This window comes from Manis javanica, chromosome 11 (assembly GCF_040802235.1).
Source record: "Manis javanica isolate MJ-LG chromosome 11, MJ_LKY, whole genome shotgun sequence".
Lineage (NCBI taxonomy): Eukaryota > Metazoa > Chordata > Mammalia > Pholidota > Manidae > Manis > Manis javanica.
In genome coordinates, this window is record NC_133166.1 from 27843928 (window position 1) to 27860300 (window position 16373).

At 37.3% G+C, this 16373-nt stretch overlaps 2 protein-coding genes across 7 annotated transcripts in view; one reads left to right on the forward strand and one right to left on the reverse strand.

Moving 5' to 3' along the window:
* Window positions 1-4248: 4248 nt before the first annotated feature.
* Window positions 4249-16373, forward strand: part of ZNF215 (zinc finger protein 215) — a 36516-nt gene continuing 24391 nt past the window's right edge. Inside the window, exons 1-3 of one of the 6 annotated variants that reach the window (XM_036996463.2) lie at window positions 4249-4497; window positions 8782-8883; window positions 12750-13274. In XM_036996463.2, coding sequence (XP_036852358.1) covers window positions 12875-13274 — 400 coding nt within the window. In that variant the 5' untranslated portion in view covers window positions 4249-4497; window positions 8782-8883; window positions 12750-12874. Of the gene's footprint in view, window positions 4498-8781; window positions 8884-12749; window positions 13275-16373 lie in introns of those variants that run through there. The other 5 variants (XM_073216088.1, XM_036996462.2, XM_036996464.2 and 2 more) reach the window with 5 other exon arrangements.
* Window positions 6202-8803, reverse strand: LOC140844377 (thymosin beta-4-like). Its single transcript, XM_073216090.1, has one exon. The coding sequence runs from the start codon at window positions 8801-8803 to the stop codon at window positions 8627-8629; it is 177 nt and encodes a 58-aa protein (XP_073072191.1). The 3' UTR covers window positions 6202-8626.

Sequence of the window (16373 nt, forward strand, 5' to 3'; positions counted from 1 at the left end):
TGGATCATTTTGGCCTCCTTCTCTTGGTTTTTTGTAAACACTGAGAAGCCTGACTCATATCTTCAGTCCATTTACTTATTGTTCAGTTCCAGTATACATGTGTAGCATTGTTAATCTATACTTTTATGAGAAATAAAAAGAAATAAGATATGGCTGGAATAGTGGGGTTGGGGGTATTTAAAAATTTTTTATTTTGGATTCCTATGTTGCTCCCCACTTCCTTGAGGACTTTTTCACCCCTGGCTCACTGCCACTTTTCCCAACACACTGCTCCTGTTACAGATCTTGGTTATTTTAATTTTCACATAGAATGAAATATTCAAATATTCTGCACTCTTAAAATTCCTTAATCTTCTTTCTTCTAATGATGTCAGACATTCACTCCCACGGCCACATCTTAGAAACTGCTATTGCTGATAGTTGCTAGACCCATGTCCAAATTCTGAACCAAGAGAATCCTGAGCAAAATAAAATTGTTGCTTTTTTAAGACACTAAGGTTTGAGATGGTTTCTTATGGAGCAATGGGTAACAAACGCTGAAAGAATCATGCTCCCATTCATTCCACCAAACTCGTTGCTAGTGGGGCCTTTTCACATTCCTACTACTACTACTAAAAACCTCTACCTCTCCTACAAACTTCCGATTATAACATAAATAAGTCACAGGGTAAAAAGTACAACATAGGGAATATATTCGATAATATTGCAACAACTTTGTATGGTTACAGATTGTAACTACACTAATGTGGTGAGCATTTCGTAATGTTAATAATTGCCAAATTGTTATGTTGTACATCTGAAAACATTACAATATTGCTTATCAACTATACTTACAAAAAAAAAGACTACCTCTTCTGCTATGGAGGGAGAGAGAGAATAAAAGGCCAGAAAACCTTTCTAAAGAAAAAATTCGCACATACACCCAAAAATCATAATAACGATGAAGTATAAGTCAGGGTTCTTAGTTGCAGGTAACAGAACCAGCTCTACGTGATTTAAGCTCAGAGAAACAATACTAAAATAAAGGCAATTTCAGCCCTACAGTCAGAACCATGGTTCAAACTACTATCACAGAATGGGTCTGATGAGAGTGTGACTGCCATTTAGCAATAGATGGCACAATTTACGTTGGCGATGGCATCAGATGCTACTTCCTTGTCACCGATAGAAAAAGAGAAAAGAAATTGGGGACAAACCCTCCTCAGTCAGATGATCAAGATTAACATCAGTAGTGATGTCACGTCTGTAGTATGTACCCTTGAGGTGATGTGATGGAAAATAATACTTTATCTCTGTTATCTTCCTTGCCCAAACCCATAACCTCAGTCTAATCATGAGACAAATTCAACTTAAAATTCATGAAACATCATATTCTAATAGATGGGATTCCTATAAAATATATGACCAGGACTCCTCAAAACTATCAAGGTCATGAGAAACGAGTCTGAGAAACTGTCACAGCCAAGAGGAGCCCCAGGAGACATGACAATGAAATGTAATATGCTATCCTGGATGGGATCCTGGATCAGAAAAAGGACATACTGTAAAAAATAAAAAAATAAAGGAGAAAGGATATACAGTAAAAAAGAAAGGAAATACAAATAAAATATGGACTTTTGATAATTATAAGATATCAGTTATTTTCATAATTAAAGCAACTATACTGTACCATAACAATGTAAGATGTCAATAAGAAGGAAAACGTGTGTTGGGTGTATATGGGAAGTCACTATACAACATCTTCTCAATTTTTCTGTAAATGCAAAACTGACCTGGGAAATAAAGTTTATTTTTTAAAAAGAAAGGAAAAGACTGTTTGCTGTCCTTGCTTTTTCTTGTCATTAGATCTTAATTTAAGGTCTAGACTGGGTATATCTGATTGAATCCAAGTTACATGCTGTGCCCTAGCTGTGATGGAGACAAGGAAAGTGAATTTCAGGTCTACTCAGCTTATTTGCAGAGACAGGCTTTAACTTCCCACTAGACTCACAGAGGACTACAAATATGAAAAAGGGGATTCAAATGATCAGAAGCCAAAATTTGACAAATGTCCATTACATCTGCCTATGAAACCAAATCACCCCCACTAATGTCTGGACTACAAATTCCACACTGACCAGTGCAACTTCCAATCTACACAACACAATATTCTTAGGATATGTAGAACACAGAAGACTGGGTGAAGAGATACAATAGCTTAGCATAGGGAATGCTGTTGGGTGTTAAGGAAGTCCTTATCTGATTGTGTTTATTAATACCTATATTCCCAATTGCTAGTTCAGTATCTACCACATACTAGATTCTTGATAAATATTTGCTGAATGATTATACAAGTGGACTAGGAAAAGTGTTGGTTTAAATCAGGTCAAGTTTTCTCTGTATTTTTTCTTAAATACAGATAGGGTCTAATTCAGAAGATATGGATTTCATGAGGATAGAAGGGAAAGGAGTTTGTAAAATACAATTCTATGCATTTTAAGGATTTGGTCCAAAGGTGGCTTCAGAGTCCTTTACCTTTACAATGAAAGTCAGAAACCTTATAAAGTTGTGCCATTAAAAAACAGCTGGAGTTTTACTGAGATAACCACAAGCTGAAGATGACCCTTGTCCATTTAGAGCAGTTACTAGGTTTTGGCAGGCTTTTGAAGACACACAGTCATAAAACTCATATCAATGAGATGTGTGAGAGAAAAGCTGGGCATTCTCTCTCTGACTTGGTGCCTTTTCCATTTCCCTGTGCTCTTAATTGGGTATAACCATGTTTGAGGCTGTTTATTGACAATAGTTAGAAGATTTTTATTTTTCCCCAGATGAAGAAAAGTATCTGAGCGCAGCCCATGTCTTCATTGTGTCAATTAAGTCATGCCATTGTAAGATTTACTTTAGCTTGCTAAAAGGCCCAGCTTATTCTTTAACTTCACCTATGCTGTTTTTCCCTCTTCCAGCCCCTAATCAAGTAATCTGCAACCTGGGCAGGAGACAGGCATCACGATTAATTTAGCAAACATGCCCAGTTATAAAGAGCATAGTAAAAAGAGGAAAGATTCCATCTTAAAGCTAAAATGGCATTTTAAAACCTAGGAAGTTAAGAAGTAAGATTCTTAACATATTCTTTAGCAAATAGACAATAAGCCCACTTTGGGGGTCCGGCAGGTGGTCTTGATTGATATGTTCTCAGAGGAAAGCTACTATCCTGGGGAGGAACCAGATCAGTAAATTTATTGTCTTGTTAATTTTGCAGAATTACCTAGATAACTGATAATAGAAGAGACATAATTTCTCTAATCAAAGGTAAAGATCTTGAGAGCACTTCACAAGTCCATACCCCTAGCTCTTTGTCACATTCCTGAAAAATCCTTAAAAGGGGGAACCCCTAGTCTTTCAGTGTACCTCTTCTCTGAGGTAGCCCACACTCCCCTTTTTCCAAGTATGCACTTTTTGCTTTAAATAAATTTTTTTCTCAGCCTTTCAGGGTGCTCCTCCTCTCTGAAGACGCCCACACTTTCTCTCTCTTTAAATAAAACTTTTACTCTGTTTCACTACTGTGTCTCTGCCCTTCAATTCTTTGTTGTGGTGGCGACAAGAACCGAGGAAAATAAACAATGCCTGCCTGACAAACTCGTGGCCTAGATATAAAGCTCTCTTCCTGACTTTTCCTGATTTACTAGTTTGAGTTCTTCCTCTGGAGCTCAATCCTAGACTCATCTTCCACTGTTTCCTCTTTCTTTCTGCCATCTCATTCCCACTCAGCATCAACTACTGTCTACCTGGAATTGACACACATTCACACTTCTGGCCCTACACCTCTAAGCTCCAGACGCCTATATCTGGAGCCCACTGACCCAGATTCTTGGGATGGCACAAAGTATTTTACACGCAACAAGCCAAAACTGAACTCATGATCTGCAAGATTTCTTATCTCGATACGTAACTGCATGAATAAATGAGTCAATCAAATCAGTGAAAACCATGTTAACTCAAGTTGCATACAAGACGATAACTTTTCCATACTATGTAATTGTCTTTCGATTATGGGCAAGTTGGGTGGGAGCGGAGGGTGACAGGAAAAAAGAAACCTTTGGCCAGTTGTCCCGGGCGGGACGGGGAAGCAGGGAAGTTCGACACGCCCTTCTGCGCCCACCCCAAGCGAACAGGAACCACCCTTTCCTAGCCCTGGGGTGGGACACAGGACTAAGGGTGGGCGGAGCCTGGCTGAAGGGGCGGGACTGGGGGAGGCCCCCAGGGTCTACATTACAGATTCGGGCCGCGGGGGCTTCTGGGGACTCCTTCCACGGATGGTGCGCAAGCGCGGGAGGTGGTGGGAGGGTCCCGGGAGCAGAGCCGCCGGGTGCGTTAGAGGGCTGGGTTTGGCTTCTTGGTTCCGGCGCGATTACCGACAGCGCTCCCTTCACGACCCGGACTGCGGCTTCCGCGGCTCCTCCCGGAACTGGCTCCAGGTGTACTGAGCGGATCCCTGGCAGGGAACCGCGCTCGCAGGTATTCCCCCGGGTCAGCGGGCGGTGAGAACGCGGAATTGGGAGTCCCGCTGGCGGGCGTCCCCGCGGAGCGCGCAGTTCTCGGCTTGTCGCCGGTCCCCCGGGTTCCCACCGCACTCGCGGGCTCGGCCGGAGAACCAGGAGGCTGCGAGAGGAGGGTCGGGGTGGGTCCCCGGGGTCTGCTTCTGTCCTCTTCCGTGCGGTAGGGGGGCGATCTCCAGGCGCTTAACCTGGTAAATCTATCTTGATTGGCTGGTTTTGGAATGACTGGTGTTTATTCCTCATGGAAACACCAAATGTGACGGGTCAGCAGGAAAAGAAAATGAGGAAAAGTTCATTCCACTTGCCTCGCTTTCTCAGTCAGTCCTGGTCCCTCTCCCAAAGCATCATTAAAATCTCCAGGCGTCTTACTTAAGACATTCGTTTGCCAACTGCGTTCTGCTTCTCTAACTGGGCTAATCTCGAAAGGCTCTTCTTCCCTCAAGCCGCTGCCCAACCTATGTCCTATCCCATTAAAAACCACTCTCTGCGTAGCCAAATACTACCTTTTCCTCATAATTAGCACCTGTTCAAGTTCCTTGAAGCTGTAAAATCCTTTGAATTCACGTCGCCTGATTATTTAATCTCACTCTCTAAATTGCTGTCACCTGCGCTTTACTGCGCCCTGGCTCACCCACCCTCTGGTTTAACTCTTCATCCTGCGTCCTACCATCATCCTCAGAGGCGTCTATTAAGTACTTTAGATTTTAGACTTGAACCGTTCTTGACGTTGTTTATTTTAGTATTCATCCCTTGCAGACCACTTACGGTAACTCGCAGTCAGTCCACATTGGACCGTCTGTCATCCAAACTGTACCTCCTCCAAAATTTTAAATGCAAGCATAACATCTTGACTAGCTCTGCCTGCCATCCTAGCTCTGTAATTACTTATACTGAATATAATTTAATTGTATTTTTAATCTTTAAATCCTTAGTGGAGTTTGCTGCTCTTTGTCACTTTGAGTTGAATATTTAATTCATCTCATTCTTGTTTAATTATATAAGTAAGGCTTTGCCATTGCCTAACAGTGGGGCGTGAGCTGTGTGCCCTGCGTATTGATAAGCTATGTTTTTTATTGTTTTTGAGTTGTATTTTAGAAACAAAATTTAAATTCTGAAGTAGTTGAGAGTGCTTTTTTATGCTTGTATTAAATTCTCGTTTTTATTCTAGTAATCATGTAGTGTGTACTGCTTGTATACATACATTTTTTGTTACTTAGGAGTTTTTCGGTAGCCTAACAAATAGTGCTTTTGTAAATGTTCTTAATAAGACCTTGAATAGAACCTACATCCTACCTGGTTTTATATATCAGACTAAGCATATTATTTTATTCATCCACTTCATTACCTAATTTGTTATCTGTTAAGGACTGAGAAAGTTGATTTCATCTCTTGTTTTCTGAGGGTTTTACTATAAGTATATGACAATTATGTCACTTGGTACATTTAATAACAGTTATATTTCAATATGAGTTGTACCTTCAGTCATTAAAGTTTCCTTTGTCTTTTATTCAATATATTTTGATTCAACATATCCCTGAAGATTTTGTTGCATACTTACATTAGCTTGTTATATTTTTAATAATCCCTTTATTTTCAACTTTGTAATTAGTCTGTTTATATGGTTAAGTTTAAGTTTATACCCAGTACATTTATTAGGATTGCAATGACATCCTTGCCATTAATTCTACCTTAAATTTTTAAGTTTTTCTGTTTCCTTGGATTTTTGTTCTATTTTTAACATATGGCCTGTGAACTTTTTTCCCTCTTCTTTTACGTTGATTTTAGAAGCAGCTGGGCCTGTAGTACATTCTTTTGCAGGAGTTTAGTGATAATAACTGAAGCACTTTGAAACTTTTCTTTTTTTAAATGAACCTGTAATTTCCTTAAGCTTTGGAGAGGGTTTGTGTTGGATCTCAAAATCTGCCCTCAGTTGATACACTTTGCTCTGTACTGGTAGACATGTAATTGGGGTACTAATGAGCATTTAAATGGTGTCACTATATTCTCAAGATGGAAAGTGGACAGAAACATGGTTTTTAAGAAACAGCGTAGAAAAAGCCACAACATAGAATATGCTATGAGATGACCACAGTGGAGGTGGAAACCCATCTGCCTGTGTGTCTCATAAGCAGTTCCAACACAATGTGGGAGAATCCAACAGAATTTATGAGTCAAGTGAAGGATAACATGAAACATTTATTCCAGTCATCTCCTCAACTTCCCATTCCCCTTCCAACCTACATTCAGAAGCAGTTTAGCTCCAGTACCTTACTCCTACAAAAAGTTCTTTGCTAAAGGAGTTGAATGTACCACTTGAGGAGAACTAAACTTTTTAGTGTAGGTATTGACATTCCAAACTAAAACTTTTCACTGTGTTATGAGGGGGCCTACAGCCTGACAGCCAGCTTCCCCACTCATGCTAAACCAAAGTCGGCCAATCTCTGTGTCTGATCCTCATACACATGGCTCTCAGGGCTCTCATTTAGGGTAGACTCCCATTATGAAACCAATCTATTGATACAGCAGCAGCAGACATTCATATGACTCTGGAGTAATCACCCTAACACTTCATTCTTAAATATGAGGAGAGAACAAAGGAATACCAAGTATCAAAAAACCAAGGCAAACTGAAACCCTGATCACAGAATAAAAGGGAATTGAGGAATCAAATTAGAATTGTCAGAGAAATTTGAAATATAACAACAGCCAAACAAGCACAATGCTACGGAAAAAGAACCATCAATAAACAAGAAAGAGCTCTGAAATTTTAAACTAGGACAGGTAGAAATGTTTTGTTTTTTTAATCAAAAGGAAATCTACAACATCAAGTGATGGAAATTTTCCACAATGCAAAGAGAAATATTTCAAAAATTTTTCAAGAAAAATCACCTCTGTGGAGTAAATCTGTCCATAGAAAGGAGAGTAGAGTAAAAGACTTGATTTTCTTCATAAAAGTTATCATGTGTTTTTGATTATTTTTCCTTTTCCTATATGCACAGGTCACTTTGATATGAAGAAAATTTTCCATGATTTTAATTTGTTTTTCACTGTAAAATTTTGTTATCTCTTTACCTCCACATTTTGGAAGAGACTTTTAGGTTTGTCTACCATATTACTGGTCCAATGAAATGTCCTTTCTGCTCTTTACTGATTGCAATCAAGATATTTAAGTCTATTAGTCTATTTTTATACCTACCTTCCTTGCATACTGTTTTACCAAATGGCTCCCTGATTCCATTTTGTGAAGTAACCATGCATCCTTTTGAATCTACAGGCATAGGCAAGTGTCTTCTAATTTTTTTAATACAATTTTATTTTAGAACAATTTTGAATTTACAGAAAAATTGAGAAGATAGCAGAGAGTTCCCATGTCCCCTGTGCAATTTCCCGTTAGTAACAACTGAATATGGTACACTTGTTTCACTTAATGAATAACATAGATCTATTAACTGAAGTCCATTCTTTATTTATATTTCTTTAGTTTTACCTAGTGTCTTTTTTTCTGATCCACGATCCTATCCAGCATGCCACAATTACATTTAGTTGTCTTATCAGATTTATCAAAGACTTATCTTTCAGACTTGTTGTTAATGACCTTTACAGTTTTGTGGAGTTGTCAGGGTTTTTCCTTCCACTTTTAAAAACTTTATTTGCATATTAAAAAATTGTGCATCCCAATAATTAAAATCATTTGAACAAAAAAAATGGCACTCTGATTAAACTGCATTTTATAGCCTGCAGGATACCTTGGACCAGCTTGGTTTTTACTCTTCATTTCACTGTCGTCCCACCCAGCTTCTTCTTTCACCAACATTTTCTTTTGCTGGTGAAACTTCACCAGCAGTTTCTTTTCCTTCTCTGCCCTGGCAGCCAGGCAGGAGGGAGAGGCAAGAGCGACCTTCTTTGTCAGTAGTTCTCAATTCTTTAATGTATAAAGGGGCAGCACAGTCATTTAAACTCAGTCCAATCTCTTTACATCTTACAAAGTTAAACAATTAAAAAGTAAAATAAGAAGGCTGTGCTTGTGGAACATACAGTGCATATTGGCAGCGCACACCTCATTACTATTCGCCTGCTTGCTTCTCCTGTCAATCCTTTCTTTTGAAGGCAGTGTGTTTTTCTCTTGCATTTCTGTCTTCTTCAATTTTGCTTCTCCTGTCAATCCTTTCTTTTGAAGGCAGTGGGTTTTTCTCTTGCATTTCTGACTTCTTCGATTTAGACTTACCGAATTTCTCAATCTCAGCCATATCGGGTTTGTCAGACATGGTTGCAGAGGATGCGGAGTGAGATGCGCGAACAGTGGAGTACTATTCGCCCAGAGGCTGCTGCAGAGTGCCTGTGTCAGGTATTATAGAATTAAAATTTGAATTTGATGTTTTTCTCCTCATTAGACTGGAGTTACGGGTTTAGGGAAGGAAGATCACAGAGATAAAGTGTTATTTCTGTGACATTATCTCAAGGGTGCATACTGTCAACATGACATCACTATTGATGTTAACTTAATCACCTAGGTAAGGTAGGATATGTAAGGTTTTTCCTCTTTAAATTGACTCTTTTCCCCCTTCCCATAGAATAAGTCTTTGGAAGGAAATCACTGTGTAGAGCCCACACTCCAGGCATGGAGAGTATGCTCCACCTGCTGGAGGGCTGAATATCTACATAAATGATTTGGAATTCTGCCTGGGAGGTCGTCTGTTCTCCCCCATTTATTTACTAATTAATTCGGTCGTGTGTACCAGTATAGCTTATGGATATTAAAGTTTGGGTTAGTTATTCTGTGCTCATATTGCTTCAGCTTTGGTCATTGGGAGCTCTTTCACTTGGCTCCTGTGTGACTTTGAGGTGCCCCAATAAATGTTTTTGAGCACTTTACTTTCTGACACTTGCAGATGCACCAGGCTCATTGTGTGTATTTCCTACCCCAGTCCTAGAGTCGGCCACTTCTCCATGGAGTCCTGGTTTCTTTTATTGAAGGATGGTATTAGAAACAATTATCTGGGAGCTAGGTGTTCTTGTTGCTCCTGGGATGTACTTGTTTCTAGGCCTGCTCAGCTGACAGCAAGGAAATATATGTGTGTGTACTAACCCTCATACATACCCATATCTATAGAAATTTCTGTATGTAACCATCTTTACCTGTATTAAACTAAACACAAGTTCATAATATCTGTGACTCTATAATCTGTGGCACTTGGATCATTTTGGCCTCCTTCTCTTGGTTTTTTGTAAACACTGAGAAGCCTGACTCATATCTTCAGTCCATTTACTTATTGTTCAGTTCCAGTATACATGTGTAGCATTGTTAATCTATACTTTTATGAGAAATAACTTTATCAGTTAGAATATAGTAGTGTTGTACATTTTCTTTTGCCTTTAGTCTTACAGATTTCACAATCATTTCCAAACTTATTATTTACTTAGAAAGTCATATTCTGTATGTTTTCTTGCCTTCTTTTGAGCATTGTGCATTTTTCTTCTACTCTACTGTCTTTTCTTAACCCTGCATATATCCTTCCCCCATTCTGTTTACAAACTCTTATTCAAATATCGAATGATCTATTTAAGTGTAAATCACCAAAGGATGGGGACAGGAACTGTGCACAAACTTTTGGCTAATTTGTAAGAAGTAATAAGCAGACATAACATTTGTATACATGATAATTTATTGAGTGCTTTTTTTAAAAAAATGGATGTTATGAGGTTGCAACAAGACAATGGAATATATTGAGAAATGATACACTGTCCATTTGCTTCTGGCTTTTTTTTTTTTAATTTAACTCTTTGACCCCCTTCACCTGTTTCTCCTACCTCCTACCCCCATCCTCCGGCAACCACCAATCTGTTCTCCATATCTGTGAGCCTGTTTTTTTTCTTTTTTTGATTCCACAAGTAAGAGAAATCCTGTGACATTTGTCTTTCTCTGTCTGACATTTCACTTAGCATAATGTCCTCAAGATACCTCATGTTGTTGCAAATGGCAAGATTTCATTCTTTTTTTATGGCCAAATAATATTCTATTTATATATAATATGTCTATGTCTCATGATTTCTTTATCCATTCATCCACTGGTGGATACATAATTTGCTTCTATATCTTAGCTTATTGTAAACTGTGCTGTGGTGAACATGGTGGTACATATGTCTTTTTCAGTTAGTCTTTTCATTTTCTTTGGATATACTCAGAAGTGGCATTGCTGAATCTTATACTAGTTGTATTTTTAACTCTTGAGGAACCTCCCTACTATTTTATATAGTGGCTGTACCAATGTACATTCCCACCCACAATGCAAAAGGTTTCTCTTTTCTCTCCACATCCTTGCCAGCACTTTAACTTTGTTATGTTGACACCAGCCATTCTGACTGGTGTGAGGTGATACCTCATTGGTTTTGATTTGCATTTCCTAATAGCTAATGATGTTGAGCATCTTTTCATGTACCTGTTGGCAAGGTATGTCTTTTATGGATGTCTTCTTTGGAAAAATGTCTATTCAGATCTAATGCCCATTTCTTAATTGGATTATTTGTTCTGCTATTAGGTTATATGAGTTCTTTATATATTTTGGATATTAACCTATTATTAGTTGTATGATTTGCAAATATTATCCACAGATCAGTCAATGTGATACACACTAATAAAATGAAGGATAAAAATCATATGATCATCTCAACTGGTACCAAAAAAATATTTCACGAAATTGAACATCCATTTGTAAAAACTCTCAGCAGTGCGGGTATTGAGGGTTGACTATCTACCAAGAAGTGAAAGGAGTGTTATTTTTTAATCTTTATGATTCAGTCATAGGTATTGCTATATCCATGTTACAGTTGAGGAAACTCAAGCTTTGGTTAAATAATTTGCTCCAGTTCATACAGGCAGTAACTAGTACAGCTGGGATTTAATTAATCTCATGTCTGTATGACTCCGAAGTATGTACTCTTAGTCACTATATGCTGCCTGTACCAGGGTTTCTTTCCCTCAGAATCACTGACATTGTGGGCAGGAGAACTGTCTGTGACACAGGGCTGTTTTGTGCATTGTAGGACGTTTAGCAGCATCCCTTGGTGCCTCCTACTAAATAGCAGTGATAGCCCCCTATTGGGACAACCAAAACTGTCAGACATTGCCAGATTTTCCCTGGTAGCAAAACCACCCCTGAAAACCACAGTTCTGGAAGCATACAATGAAAGTGAATTTGGTAAATTGTATCTGGGCCAGGACAATTGTAAGTCAGATACAAAGTTGTATCTGAATTTCCCTGGCCATGACTCATAATTGGTCAGCATTTTGGAGAACCCTGAGCACTGTGCTCATAGAGTTGTTAGAAGAGATTTGGCTTTCCATTCAAGATGCTTTCTGCACAACCTATGTAGATCTCTTGACTTCAACTGTATGTATTCTTGTGAGGGCTCCTGCTAAATAAAAATGCCAGTTACCCTACTAGCAAACTGTGTTTTCTGTAATAGCTGTCTGACTAAACTGATGCAAAATATGACCCATGGTATTCTTGCAAGACTAAATGTTTAGTTGAGCCTAAGATCTCACTGTGGACATTGCAGACTGAACCACAGTGAGTCCTAACAAGCAAAAACTTCTAATTATTACAGTCTGGGAATGAACTTTGATGTATCTCTAACAATGAAATGGTTTGTAGATATTTATTCTCTTTTTAAAAATAATCATTTCTTACCTTAATTTCTAGTTCTATTGCCAATTTTAGTCATTTTATATAACTTGATTGGTTTTTAATGAGAGCATAGGAAGTTTTTTGGGCATATCTACTATGAAGCATTAATAACCTTAAAATCCTGCCTGAAGATTTGTTTTCCTTAGTTTTAAAGCAAAATGAGAGTAGTTACCTGGTATGAGAGAAAATCTAATTTTAATTAAATTAGGAGGTTTGTTTTAATCAGAGGATTATTTCATATACAGCATTTTTATGTGATGTCTGTGTTTGTTTCTTTGCCTCTTCAGTGGGTAGCTGGGAGGAAAGGACAGCATATTTTCCAGTTCTAAGGAAGGGAAACAAGAATGGAAGGCGAATCCATAATATTTTCTTAGGCAATTTTAAGAATACTTTTTATGCTGTTTTATCTTTTATCACTAGCTAATCCATGTTATCATTTAGGTTGTATTTGGGTCATTTCGCAGTTTGTCAGGTACCTGAATGTTGGCTTTGTGTCTGAAACTCCTGGAACTTTTCTCTTTTTCAGACATAATTTGGCTCAAATCACACTGCATATATAGAGAGTGGATGGGTGCTTAGCCCAAGCCTGAGAATTACTGGAATCTTCTGGTAAGACAAATTTCAACTACAACGGGAGTTCTGTCTAGGAAGATGCAGCCTCTGAATAAGTTGATGGCTATTTCAAAACCTCAAAACCCGGCTCTGCATGAACAGAGTGAGGTCCTGAGTACTGATATGTCTTGGCAGCAGGAAACCATCTCCATCATGGAGACATATGACTGTGAGGCCTCTCGTCAAAAGTTCAGACACTTCCAATATTTGGAAGTGTCTGGGCCTCATGAAGCCTTTAGCCAACTCTGGGAGCTCTGTCTTCAGTGGCTGAGACCAGAGCTTCATACAAAGAAGCAGATCCTGCAGCTGTTGGTGCTGGAACAGTTCCTGACAATTCTCCCTGAAGATGTCAGGACGTGGGTGAATTTACAGCATCCAAAGAATAGCAAAGAGGTGGTGACCCACATAGAAGAGGTGATGGAGATGCTTAAAGAGGAAGGTGAGCATAATAGAAAATTGGCAGTAGGATACTTGACTCTTATGTGGAATCTTTAAAAATACACACACACACACAAAAGTGAGCTCATTGATACAAAGAGCAGATTGGTGGTTGCCAGGGATCAAAGGGTACAAACTTCCAGTTAAAAATAAGTCATGGGGATATAATGTAGAGCATGGTGACTGTAGTTAATAATACCGTATTGTATATTTGAAAGTTGCTAAGAAAATAGATCTTAAGAGTTATTACTAGAAAAGACAATTTTTATAACTATGTATTGTAACATATGTTAACCAGACTTACTGTGGTGTACCATTTTGCAATACATATAAATATGAAATCATTATGTTCTATACCTGAAACTAATATAATGTTATGTTGATTGTATCTCAATTAAAAAGATAAAAGAGAAACCTTGAAAGAAAAAGAATAGACCCTCTCCATACAAAGAGAAATTATCTAAAGGGTGTCAAGAACCAGATCACTGATAGATTTTACTATATCAGGAAGCATGGATTTTATTCTGTAGACAAGAGAAATAGAGAATGAGATCTTACAGATTGGGTAGGGGAGTAAAATGATTTGATTTGCCTTTTAAAATATCATGTTGGTAACAGTATAGAGTAGGGGTCAGCAAATGATGGTCCACAAGCCAAATATTTTTGAAATAGTTTTATTGGAACTTAGCCACCCCCACTGATTTACATTTTGTCTACAGTTGCTTTCAAGCCATGACCAGAGTTGATTAGTTATAGCAGAGAGATTATTGCTTGCAAAAGTAAAAATATTTATTACCTGGATTTGTATCAAAAAACTTGACCAACTTGTGTGAAGGCTAGACTTGAGGGCCCTGAATAGGAAAACCAGTTAAGATACATCAAGTGTTAGAGAGTGAGGGAGCATTGGGAAAACAGAAGTTTGAACCTAAATAATTTACTGACTACATGTAAGATATGAATGGGATAAGACTTATAAATGCACATGTTCTGGCTTGTATGAATGGTGCATAACTAGCAGATTATTTTGAGTGGATGTTAATGATGTGGGTTATTGAATTTGATTTCTCTATGGGCCATTGACAATGAATAAACTGATATGTAGTTAACAATATGGCTTTAATGTTTAGAAAGAGATTTGAAAACATATGTATAAGCAGAAGTAGGAGAAATATACATCCTTAGGGAGAATCAGTATTTAAGAGCTGACATAGATCTACCTACCTGTTATAGAAATACAGAGGATAGAAGAACATGTTAAATTATACCATGGAATTGCCATTAGTAAAATCTAAACTCTGGGAAACTACAAAACAATTCAGTTTGTAAAGCAAAATAATTTCCTAAGAAGGAAAGGGGTATGGAAGAGGGATTTAGAGATTAAAAGAATTGTAAAAGATGTATAGCTAGTTGTGTGAATGTGTGGACCTTATAAAACGTGAGGCAATTGACTGGATATTTGACAAGGAATTATTGATTGAGGACAGTGATGATATAGATATTATGGCTATATTTAGTCCTTATCTAAAAAATAAAGAAAGGACTAAGAAAGGAGAAAAGCCAGGCTAGAAAGGAATAATCTAGGAAGTCAGATGACCCAGAACTACTGTTTTTTTTTTATACTTCTAAAGTTTTTTTTTTATATATTTGTTTAATTACTTGAATTACAGAATGTAAATAATACTGTATTTGCAATTTGGTTTCTATTTTCCATTTATGCTATGATTATTTCCTCATGTTATTAAACATTCCTTGATAACATCCTGTAGACATACTAAAATAAACAGATCCTTTAGAGAATATTTTGAAAGCATTATAAAGCAATATTCAAATGATTCTATCACACATAGATTTTAGAACATAAGGGATTCACTGTAGAGAGTAGGAACAGAGACTTTGTCCTTTAAAATACTTCCCCTGGCTTTACGTAATCTTGCCAACCGATAACTGTTTTTTCTCAACTTTCGTCCTAGATTTAATCTTTTCTGAGTAAATATCACACTAATTATGCAGAACTTTATTATTTAACAGTACTCTCTTCAGAGATTTCCCTCATTGTGATTCCAGAAAAAATAAGAATTTCATCAATTAAACATAATTAATTACCAGGGTTTTTTGGTTAACTAGATTTTTAAAAACCCTTCATTAATTATGTAGATATTGACCAAGACCTTCAGTACATTTTTACTTACAGAGTTTCTGACCATAGTGTGTGTGTTGTTTAAATATACACATCCACATTGACAACAAAACAAATTCCCTATTTTTAATATAGAGACCATCTCAAGATTGTATATTACAGCTCTGAGGTCAACATCCTGTGATCTTCAATCATCCTGGTAAACTGCATTTTTAAAAATCCAAATTATAAACAGTCAAAAGTTCTCATTTTAGCGTTAATTCTTTAAAAAGGAAAAGGATTATAGAACTTGTGTAAAGGCTGTAACTACCTCAGAAATTTTATAAAATGTTAGATTACAAAGGAAATCCAATTAAATAGTATCAAAACTCAGAGTTTCTTGTCCTCTAAATATTTGTTTGGATCATAGTAAATGCACATGTGGATTTATTCAAAGTTATTTACATACACGTTATAGAAAAAAATCTTCAGTGAACTGTCATGTACTCACAAGCCTTCATAACTTGCCACTGCATAATGGATAGGGTCCAAACTCCTTTCTAGATCAGGATATGTATAGCAGATCAAGCCTCATCAGACCATAACAGAAATACTGTATTTTGAGTTAATAAAGGAAAATCTTCAAAAGGTAATATTCACAAGTAGTGATTCTATAGCATTTTACTATCTGATGGACAGTGACTGTAATGGGGTATGTGGGGGGGACTTGGTGAAGGGGGGAGCCTAGTAAACCTAATGTTCTTCATGTAATTGTAGATTAATGATAACAAAATTAAAAAAAAGGTAATATTCAACAATAGTGCAACAAAAAGGTCCTTTTAAGGTGAGTATTGAAAGTAATTTATTGAAATTGTAGATACTGAAATAATTGTTAAACTTTAGATAGAACAGTTTCAAAGGAGTTGAGGGGGTGTGTATTTGTATTGAGTTTTACTAGTTTTCTTCTACTGCCATAACAAAATA

Excerpts from the sequence above, each read along its gene's own strand:
- LOC140844377 (XM_073216090.1), bottom strand. The coding sequence starts at position 8,803 with ATGTCTGACAAACCCGATATGGCTGAGATTGAGAAATTCGGTAAGTCT.